Raw genomic sequence first — 11230 nt, 5'->3', positions numbered from 1 at the left:
GTTACTAGTCTTCTCTCCTCCAACATTAGGGTTCATCACACTTGGCTTCCTGGATATAGAATTGAGAATTGTTCATCCTCCTTAGGTTCTTGGAGGAAACTAGGGCTTTCTACATGACATCCCTGCTTAAAATTTAACTCTTGCTAATTTGAACTCAAGCTAGTGGTCATTCTGTAGCCCCTGTCTCTATGAATATGTCCCTCCCCATCTGCTTGTCCTTCCATGCTGGCTCTGGGGTGCCATCCTAACTCCTCCTCACCCACCCCGAGAGCTGATCACCTTGGCAGGACCTCTCGATAGCTCTGCTTTCTCTTTTCTTCCCTATGATGACCTCTACCCTACTGCTAGGCCCTGGCATCTATGACCTGAACCACAGCTGTGTCCCCTGAAAGGTCTCCCTCCTTCACTCTGGTTCCTGTCCAGCCCATTTTTTACACAGTAGCTGATCCATTTTGGAATCTGAGTTCACAGTAGTGAACAAGAAAGACAGTTCAACCTCTAGGAGCATAGTCCAGTGGGGAGACAGGCACAAGTTACCCCACACATCTGCAGCACTGCACCTGGCTGGGTTTTACCTCACTGGTGGGTCCATCTGACCTTGTGCAGAGGAGCTGAGCTGAGCTTAGGAGGATGGGAGGGGTTGGCTGGGCCAAGAAGGGGTGGATTCTAGGCAGAGGTAGGGACTCTGAGGGAGGGGAGATTCAGCTCCTGTGAGGAACAGGAGGAGGCCAGGGGACTGGAGCACCCTGCTCAGAGTATGGCTCATGGAGCAGCAGCATCACTATCACCATCACCCAGAGCTCCAAGAACTGCAGAGTCCTAGGGCTCATTCAAACATGCTGAATTGGAATCTCTGGGGGCTTGAGGGAGCAGGAATCTGTGTTATAGCAAGCCTTCCAGGGGACATTTAGAAACACTGAGTTTGAGAACCACTGGTCTAGAGGCCAGTGGGCAGGGAGAAAGTGGCCTTGGTGGAATGGCAGAGGGAGAGGGACCACAGCAAAGTCTTCTGGCCCAAGTCAAGAACTATCTGTTTTGGCCTGGCATGGTGGCTCACTTCTGTATTCCTAGCACTCTAGAAGCCATGGTGGTAGGATTCTTTGCACTCAGACGTTCAAGACCAGCTTGAGCAAGAGTGAGACCTTGTCTTTACTAAGATAAGAAAATTAGCCAGGTATTGTGGTGGCATCTGTAGTGCCTCAGACAAGAGGATTGCTTGAACCCAGGAGTTTAAGGTTGCTGTGAGCTAGGCTGATACCATTGCAGTCTAGTCCAGGCAACAGAGTGAGACTGTATAAAAAAAAAAATAGAGAAAAATATAAAAGAAACAAATAACTCTCTGTTTTGCCCCAGAAGCAATGGAGAAATATTACAGATCTTTGGCAGCCAAGTGATGTGTCAGATTCATACGTGAAGAAACACCGTGTTATCAGGGGATGTCTGTTCAGTGGATGGCTGACTCCTCCTAACCCCAAGAGCTCTTTCCTTTTCATTTCTGGTAGGGCACAGCTGCCAGGAACTTGGGGACAGCTGTACTTTATAGACACAGGCTGAACTGTGCCAAGTGAGAGAAAAAGGGGGCTGCAGCAGATTCCTGGGGGTGGAGGATGGACTCTGTTGTCCCCGGGGCTTGGGGCTTACCCCTCAAGCCAGGGGTGTGTGTGTATATGTGTGTGTGAGTTTCAGTGACACTGAGGGTGGTCTTTGTCCAAATTGCCCCCTTTGTCTCTGTTCATTGCTCCAAACCTTCCCTGCTCTGCAGTGAAGGAGCCTGTACTTGTGGCCATTCGGTATCACACTATGGTGGTCCCGGAGGATTCACTCACTCACCCACTCACTTTTGCACTTTTTGACCTACTTATTTGTCTAACAGATGGCTTCAGTAGGGAGGTGATTTGCTTCTATTTGCACTAAACAACCTCACTCTGGCTGCTGGGGCTTCTTGGTTTTCTCCTGGTTCTGTCTATCTCTCTCACCCTAAGAATCCTTCCCTGTCTCTTGGCTCAGCCCTGAGTCTGCACCAGCCAGAGGGAGTTCTGGGGCCCCTTTCCCACCTGCTGGAGATGAGAAGTGCAGGCTTCTCTTTCTCCAGGGTCCTCAGTTCCTCCTTCATCTTCTCACCCAAAAAGGCCTGGTCCAGCCTGCAAGCAGAAGGGGGCCTGGTTCTCCTGGGGTCCCCATGTGCTCCCTGGGCCCTTGGGGTGCATCTAGAATGCATGGACCTGCACCTCTCAATGGACTCTGTCCTAGGTTGGCCTCCCTGGGACTTGGGCTCTAATGTGGAAAGTAGTGTGAGGAATTTTACTAGGGAGTGTTCTGGAGTCCACACCAGGGTGAGGGGAGGGAGGGAAGTGGGTTGGGCAGAGGGAGAAGTGGGTGCTGGACAGTCTCAGAGGAGGTCTCAGTTGACTGTATGGGCACCTCTGAAGATGGGATGGCCCTTTAGCACTGTCTGGGGTTAGGATAAGGGGTAGGCCTTTTGTACCCTAAGATCTGTCAGTCAGTCCTCAGTTGTCGAATGCAGGCTACCCCAGAAAGGAAATGTGGCCTTGGTGAGGGGCTGTCATTGGCAGGAGTCGTCCCTGAAGCCAGCTACTAGTGGCACTCCCATAGCCTCATAATGACCATCTAGGGCCTAGACCTAGGGGTTGTCTCCTGGAGTTTGGAAGTTTTGCTGGAAAGAGAGATTCCTGGTTCCATTCTCACAGGCTTTGTATTGTGAGGTTTCTGGCAGATTTGGGACAGTAGGGTGACAAAGGCATGGTCTTCTTTATATATTTTATCTTATTATAATCCATGAAGTGGGTATGATACTCCCATTCCACAGATGAAAGAACCAAGCCTCAGAGGGCACAGTGACTTTCTTGAGTGGTACGTGTAAGTAAGTGGTAGACTCAGTAAGAAACCCAGGCTGATTATGCATTTATTTCCTTCCCTGGGTCTCTGTGTCCTCAGTCAAGGGTGAATCTCTCCTGCTCTGCCTGCTGTGAGATGTAAATAAGGCAGGAGGTGACAAGACCCTCACCCTGTACAGGGCCAGGCCTTTGTCACTCTACCGTGAGCAGAGCTATTCTCCCTTTGGGGAGGTGATGGAGCCCAAGCAGTAGACAGTTGTCCCTTTCAACCAAGTCCTGGGCTCCAGGAGGGAAGGATGGGAAACCTTCACAGGATCTCAGGGAGCAAGGTCCCCTCCCAGGCAGCTGAGGTTTGATGGCCATGTTGGCCAAGCTCTTCAACTCAGGGTGGATGGTTACAGCCAACAATACCCAGTGGCTAGCAGGCTGGTAATCGGAAGGTACTGATCCCAGGATGGAATTCCCTGGTTGTAAGTGGCAGGAGACAGACCCAAGTGCAGACTGTTTATCCCTGTTATGCTGCCCTTAGGTTTGGGGAGGGAGCCGGAGGCCTGGCTGAGGAGAACCCAAGGGCCCAGGATCCCAGCACCTCTCTGAGAGATCAGAGTAGGACCCAAGTCTCTGGACATGGCATCTGGAGCCTCTGTCAGCTTCCTGAGCACATGGCATAGTCCTACCCAGCTGTAGGGATGTGTTCATCAGAAATGGCCCATGTGTTTGTTTGCAGGGAGGAGGAAGAAAGAGCAAGTGGCACAGAGATGTTGTGGGGGTGACTACTTGGGGTCTTTCCCCAAGGGCATTAGGCTCCAGGGCCTGCAGGATGCAAATTGAGAGCTGGGGGTTCATTCCATCCAGCCACACAGGGCTCTTCAGAGGTCTCTGGGTCTCAGGTGCTCAAGCCATTTTCTGTTTGGGTCTTTTCCCATGCTATCCCTTTCCTGGACAGCTCTCCCCAAAGTGGCCTGGGCAATTCCCATTTCCCTTTCAGGATTCAGCCTGATGTCACTTCCTCAGAGAAGCTCTTCTTGGCCCTTCAACCTAATTCCATGCTTCCCCCTCTCCAGGGTCACATTCTCATAATACCCTACACTTTCCCTTCATAGCACTCAACAGAGCTGATGCACACACACTTGTGTGTTCATAGGTGATGAATGCTTATCTCTTTCCCAGTAGAGTTTAAATTCAGGAGGGCAGGACCCAGGCCTTTTGCTCACTGTCCTATTCCCTAGGGCCTGGCCCAGTGCTTGCACATGGGAGGCATGCTATGAATGAATGAATGAGTGAATGAATGAAGTGCTGCCCTGCAGTGATGCTAGAGTCCCTTAGAATATGCAGCCTCACTAATACTTATCATTTCATCATGCCTAACTCTTCTCAGCACTGGTCTTCTTCTTTATACATTTTATTTTATTATAATCCATTAAGTGGGTATGATACTCCCATTCCACAGATAAAGAAACTGGTCTCAGAGGGGGCAGTGACTTGCCTGAGAGTCACGTGTAAGTAAGTAACGGACCCAGTAAGAAATCCAGGATGACTATGTATTTAGCGGCCCCTTTTCCTTCCTTGATCCAATCCCCCTCCACCCTCACTTCCCTGACCTCTGCCCAGAGGGGGCCCACAGGGCCTTACCACAGGAGCGTGAGTGAGCAGGTGGGATGCCTCAGCCCCTCACAGAGCTGCCTCACGCCAAGGTCTCCCAGGTTGTTCCACCGCAGGTCTAGCTCCTTCAGGCTGGGGCTGGTGCTGAGCACAGAGGCCAGGTCCTTGCAGCAGCTGAATGTGAGGCCACAGCTGACCAGCCTACAGGAGAGACACATGTGGGCCCACAGTCATTATCATCAAGACCCACTCATCTGGGTAACTGGGGTCTAGTCCCCCTCTCCTGTAGCTATGACCTTTTGGGGGCCCTACAGTGACATTAGGGAAGATAAAAACTTTCCAGGCTTGCAGTAACCTGGGAGATTTTAACTTTAACTTTCCTCTTCAGTCAAGGGGCCCCTCAGCATGCAGCAGCCTCTCTTTCTCACCCCAGTGTGATTCCTAGGAATTCTGCCATTCACCACATGAGCCTTGAGGAGTGATTTACCCAGTGTTCCCTGTGTATGTCTGGCTCTAACTCAGTGTTTTTCAACCTCTTTTATCTCACAGCACCCTTCAACCTATAGTTAAACTTTAGTGGCACACTTAAATTATGGTTTTTTTTTTTTTTAAAAAAGGGTTAAAGTAAGGAATTTACTTATTGTGCTTTGAATTTCTTCCAAGAAAATTTTAATTAATAATCTTTAAAAAATATCATGGCACACCTAAGAACCTCTCATGGTACCCCAGTGTGCCATGGCATACCAGTTGAAAACGCTGACTAACTGTTAATCACATCAACCATGCCAAACACCCTGATCAGGAGCCATAGGATGCTTTGCTGGGTCTTGATCTTAAGGGAATCTGCAGTCCAGGAGAAAAATGAGTGAGCTCACAGGAGAATAAAAGTTGAGGGTGAGTGTGATGGCTTCAGTAGGAACTGAGGACCTAGCCTGGGATCCCCATTACATTGTGGTCTGGGGTGCACGCTGGCCCAGAGTAGGGCCATCCTGGCAAGCTGCATGCTGTTCTGAGTAATTCCACAACCCCCCAGCCTGCCTTGTCTATCTTGTGTCATACTGCCTGTCCTGGAGCTGGTCTGTAGGACCTGTGGGGTACGGGTGGATCTGTTGGCCTGGGGGAGGGTCTTATTGTCATGAAGTTCAAGGCAGCCCTGGACCTCACTGTTCATGAGCTGAGAATGACAGGGGGCTGATGGGGGCAGGGATGAAAAGGCAGACTGGTCTGTGCTGTCTTTCCAGATGAAGTTTCTCCCTGTTCCTGCAGTGTGGGGTGAGATACACAGGGAAGGACTGATATTGGGGTGCCTACGGACGAGGCTCATGGTGGCCCATTTAATCTTGGGAAACAATGCACTCTTTGCTTAGAACAACCTCTTTGGAGGGCAAAATTAACAATGCATATATCCTTTACCCTGCAATTCTATTTCTCAGAATTTAGGCTACAGGTAAGCCATTTTATCTCAGGATGCAGGAGAAGGATATTAACTTCAGTACTGTTCATAGAGGCAAAGACTGGAGAAAACTGAGGTGCATATGACAGAGGATTGATTTAAAAACAGATGATAAATCCATGTAGTGAAATGCAGCAGCTTTGTGTGCACTGATGTGGGGCAATCTCCAAGAAAAGCAAAATGTGAAAATGTTTGTGGTGTACTGCCACTTACGTAAGGAAAGGGCTGTGTGTTTGCTTATGCTGCGTGTACACAGGCTGTCTCTGGGGAAGACTGTCTGGGGGTCCTCTGCCCTTGGGGCCTCAGCTATGCTTCTAGAACTTTTGGCTCCCACAGCTGGGTCTTCTCAGCCCCGAGCAGAACACTCAGGGACTTATTTGAAGTCCATGCTTGTAACATGTCACATAGCCCTCAGGGTCTTGACTAAAAGAGGGGTCTATGAAAATAGAAAATCAGGTATCAGACCTGACTTCAAAATTCTGGTGCTGCTACTTCTTGGCTGTGTGACCTTCAGAAAATAATTTAATCTCTCTGAGACTCAACCTTAGAAGTAGTGAGGGGAGGGGGTCAAGATGCGACAGGTACCAGCTTCCGACAGAAGCTCCTGTCCAGAGGAAAGGATAAAGTCCAGAAAACACCCAACAAAGTTGAAGACTGGGAGCCCAGCCAAGAGAGAAGAATGATACTGGCAGGACACCTCTTCTGAGGCAAGCGACGACTCCTGGAAGGCATTCTACAGGTACATAATACACCCCAAAGGAAAAATGTCCATCCCTTCCCCCAAGAAAGGTGTGCTTTTCCTTTGTTTCCTCTTCAACCGCTCCTCTGAGTCTCCTACAGGGGATAGATAAACTGAGGACCTATTCTCTCACTCCAGGAGTGAGAGCTGCTGACAGGGAAGTCTACTACCCAGGAGGGACCATGCTGAGACTCAGAACACCCTCCCCCAGGCAGAAAAGTGGAACTGGCATTCACACTGCCATTTTGAGCTTCCAGTCCACCCTCCCCTGCTCACCCACAGAGACAGCTAGAAGAGCAGGATCCACCCACCCTTGCGAGACCAAGCCCCTGTCCTGGTCCTTCACCGGGAGAACTGCTTGATCCACGCTGCAGACTGATCCCACCAGCCAGAGCATTCTTCACTCAGCTGTCTCCCTGGGTGTTGTCCCCTCTTCCCGCGGCTTTGGCAGCGTGACTGTGACTGACTCCTCCCATGAAGGGCTGCATCGCCCTGCCCGCTGTCCCGCTTCCCTGCTTCCCCGATTCCCGGGGCCTTGGTGCCATGCCCAGGAGACAACTAGAAGAAGCCACTGACAGAACAGCTTTAGGGATGTCTGCAAAAGGTATAAATTCAGCATGGGGCAGAATCAGTGGAAAAACTCTGGTAATCAGAACAACCAGAGTAGATCAACCCCTCCCTCCCAAGGAAGGATGGGACAGACACATTTGAAGACCCGCTCCATAAACAGATGTCTGAGATGTCAGAAATTGAGTTCACAATCTGGATAGTGAATAAGATCAACAGAATGGAGGAAAGGAAGAAACTAGAATTTCAAATTATTCAAAAGCTGTCCCAGAAATTAAATGATTTTGAAGATAAAATGACCAAAGATTACAATACACTGAAGCAAGAGGTTGCAGCCCTTAAAGATCTGAAGACTATGGTTGAATCTCTCATTCAGAGAATGGACCAGGCAGAAGATAGGATCTCAGACACTAAAGACAAAGACTTTGAATGTGCCCAATCATCCAAAGATCATGATAAATGGAGAGCAAAAACAGACTACTTGCTCAGAGAGCTCTTGGATAATTCGAAGAAAACTAATATTCGCCTCATAGGCAGAATATTAGTTTTGCTTCACAAAACACAGAGGCCTTCCTTCATAAAATTATGAAAGAGAATTTTCCAGATATGCCAAGGGATCCTGAAATTCAGATAGTAGACAGCTTCAGAACCCCAGTGCGACTCAACCCAAACAAAACATCCCCCAGACATATCATAATCAACTTCACTAAAGTTAACATGAAAGAGAAAATCCTGAAAGCAGCTAGACGCAAGAAAACATTAACTTACAAGGGGAGGAATATTAGAATGACTGCAGATCTCTCTGCTGAAACCTTTCAGGCTAGAAGAGGGTGGTCATCAACCTTTGACTTCCTAAAACAAAACACCTTTCAACCCAGAATCTTGTATCCAGCTAAAGTGAGTTTCATTTATGATGGAGAAATTAAATACTTTAATGACATTCACATGTTGAAGAAATTTGCCATAACCAAACCAGACCTCCAGGATATCCTCAGACCTATTCTCCATAATGGCCAGCACAATCCTCCACCACATAAATAAACCCACCCAGAAAATTTTGATCAAATTCCAATCTCCACAGTGACAAAAAGAACAAAGATGTCCACTGGACTTTCAAAAAACTCAATACCCAAAAGTATACCAGGCTTATCAATAGTCTCAATCAATGTGAATGGCTTAAATTGCCCTCTAAAGAGGCACAGGATGGCTGACTGGATACAAAACCTCAGCCAGATATCTGCTGCATCCAAGAAACTCACCTTACTTTGAAAGACAAGCATAGACTCAGGGTGAAGAGATGGTTGTCTATATTCCAGGCTAATGGAACACAGAAAAAAGCAGGTGTTGCAATTTTATTTGCAGACGCAATAGGCTTTAAACCAACAAAAGTGAGCAAGCACAAAGACGGTTACTTTATATTTGTTAAGGGTAATACTCAATACGATGAAATTTTAATTATCAATATTTATGCACCCAACCAGAATGCACCTCAATTTATAAGAGACACTCTAACAGACATGAGCAACCTGATTACTCCCAGTTCCATTATAGTCAGAGATTTTAATACCCCTTTGGCAGTGCTGGATAGATCCTCCAACAAGAAGCTTAGCAAAGAAATCTTGGATTTAAACTTAACCATTCAGTATTTGGATTTAACGGACATCTACAGAACATTTCACCCTAATAAAACTGAGTACACATTTTACTCATCAGCTCATGGAACATACTCCAAAATAGACCACATCTTAGGTCACAAGTCTAACCTCAGCAAATTTAAAAGAATAGAAATTATCCCTCGTATCTTCTCAGACCTCCACAGAATAAAAGTTGAACTCAGCAACAACAGGAATCTGCAGACCCAAACAAAAACAAGGAAGCTAAATAACCTTATGCTCAATGACAGTTGGGTCAGAGACGAGATCAAGAAGGAAATTACCAAATTCTTGGAACTAAACAACAATGAAGAGATGAGTTATCAGAACCTCTGGGATACCGCAAAGGCAGTCCTTAGAGGGAAATTTATAGCACTGCAAGCTTTCCTCAAGAAAACGGAAAGAGAAGAAGTTAACAACTTAATGAGACATCTCAAGCAACTGGAAAAGGAAGAACACTCCAATTCAAACCCCAGCAGAAGAAAAGAAATAACCAAAATTAGAGCAGAATTAAATGAAATTGAAAACAAAAGGATTATACAACAGATTAACAAATCAAAAAGTTGTTTTTTTGAAAAGGTCAATAAAACAGATAAGCTGTTGGCCAACCTAACCAAGAAAAAAAGAGTTAAATTTCTAATTTCATCAATTAGAAATGGTAAAGATGAAATTACAACAGACCCCTCAGAAATCCAACAAATCCTCCATGAATACTACAAGAAACTTTATTCTCAGAAATATGAAAATCTGAGGGAAATCAACCAATACTGGAAGCACGCCACCTTCCAAGACTTAGTCAGAACGAAGTGGAAATGTTGAACAGGCCCATATCAAGCTCTGAATAGCATCAACTATACAAAATCTCCCTAAAAAGAAAAGCCTGGGACCAGATGGCTTCACATCTGAATCCTACCAAACTTTTAAAGAAGGGCTAACACCTATACTACTTAACCTTTTCCAAAATATAGAAAAAGACAGAATACTACCCAACCCATTCTATGAAGCAAACATCACCTTGATCCCCAAACCTGGAAAAGACCCAACAAGAAAAGAAAATTATAGACCAATATCTCTAATGAATATTGATGTGAAAATGTTCAACAAGATCCTAACAAACAGAATCCAGCAACACATCAAACAAATTATACACTATGACCAAATGGGTTTTATCCCAGGATCTCAAGACTGGTTCAACATATGCAAATTGATAAACATAATACACCACATAAACAAATTAAAAAACAAAGACCATATGATCCTCTCAATTGATGCAGAAAAAGCTTTTGACAATATCCAGCATCCACTCATGATCAGAACACTTAAGAGAATTGGCATAGAAGGGACTTTTCTCAAATTGATAGAGGCCATCTACAGCAAACACACAGCCAATATCACATTGAATGGAATCAAATTGAAATCATTCTCACTCAGATCAGGAACCAGGCAAGGTTGCCCATTGTCCCCATTGCTCTTTAACATCATAATGGAAGTCTTAGCCATAGCAATTAGGGAAGAAAAGGCAATCAAGGGTATTCACATAGTATCTGAAGAGATCAAACTCTCACTCTTCACAGATGACATGAAAACACCAGGGATTCTTCTACAAAACTCTTAGAAGTGATCAAGGAATACAGCAGTGTCTCAGGTTACAAAATCAACACCCATAAGTCAGTAGCCTTTATATATACCAACAACAGTCAAGCTGAAAAAACAGTCAAGAACTCTATTTCATTCACAGTAGTGCCAAAGAAGATGAAATACTTGGGAGTTTACCTAACAAAGGACGTGAAAGATTTCTATAAAGAGAACTATGAAACTCTAAGAAAAGAAATAGCTGAAAATGTTAACAAATGGAAAAACATACCTTGCTCATGGCTGGGAAAAATTAACATTTTTAAAATGTCTATATTACCTAAAGCAATATATAATTTTAATGCAATCCCTATTAAAGTTCCATTGTCATACTTTAAAGATCTCAAAAAAATAATACTTCATTTTATATGGAATCAGAAAAAACCTTGAATAGCCACGACATTACTCAGAAACAAAAACAAAGAAGGAGGAATCATGCTACCAGACATCAAACTATACTATAAATCCATCGTGATCAAAACAGCATGGTACTGGCACAAAAACAGATAGGTAGATGTATGGAACAGAATAGAGAGCCAACAGATGAATCCAGCTACTTCCCGCTATATGATCTTTGACAAGCCAATTAAAAACATTGAGTGGGGGAAAATTCCCTATTTAACAAATGGTGCTAGATGAACTGGCTAGCAACCTGCAGAAAACTGAAACTGGACCCACACCTGTCACCACTAAGTAAGATAGACTCTCATTGGATTAAAGACTTAAATTT

The 11230-nt window shown here is 45.5% G+C and overlaps 1 protein-coding gene across 1 annotated transcript in view; it reads right to left on the bottom strand.

Moving 5' to 3' along the window:
- The window catches only part of LOC100957721 (NACHT, LRR and PYD domains-containing protein 1-like), a 58417-nt gene that overhangs the window by 23058 nt on the left and 24129 nt on the right, over positions 1-11230 (bottom strand). The window contains 2 exon segments of the mRNA XM_023509140.1: positions 2055-2141; positions 4488-4658. Coding sequence (XP_023364908.1) covers positions 2055-2141; positions 4488-4658 — 258 coding nt within the window.

Source organism: Otolemur garnettii, unplaced genomic scaffold, assembly GCF_000181295.1.
Source record: "Otolemur garnettii isolate 467f Iridium unplaced genomic scaffold, OtoGar3 scaffold00408, whole genome shotgun sequence".
Classification (NCBI taxonomy): Eukaryota; Metazoa; Chordata; class Mammalia; order Primates; family Galagidae; genus Otolemur; species Otolemur garnettii.
Note: the sequence above shows the minus strand (reverse complement) of the source record. Positions and strands in the feature narration are given on the sequence as shown.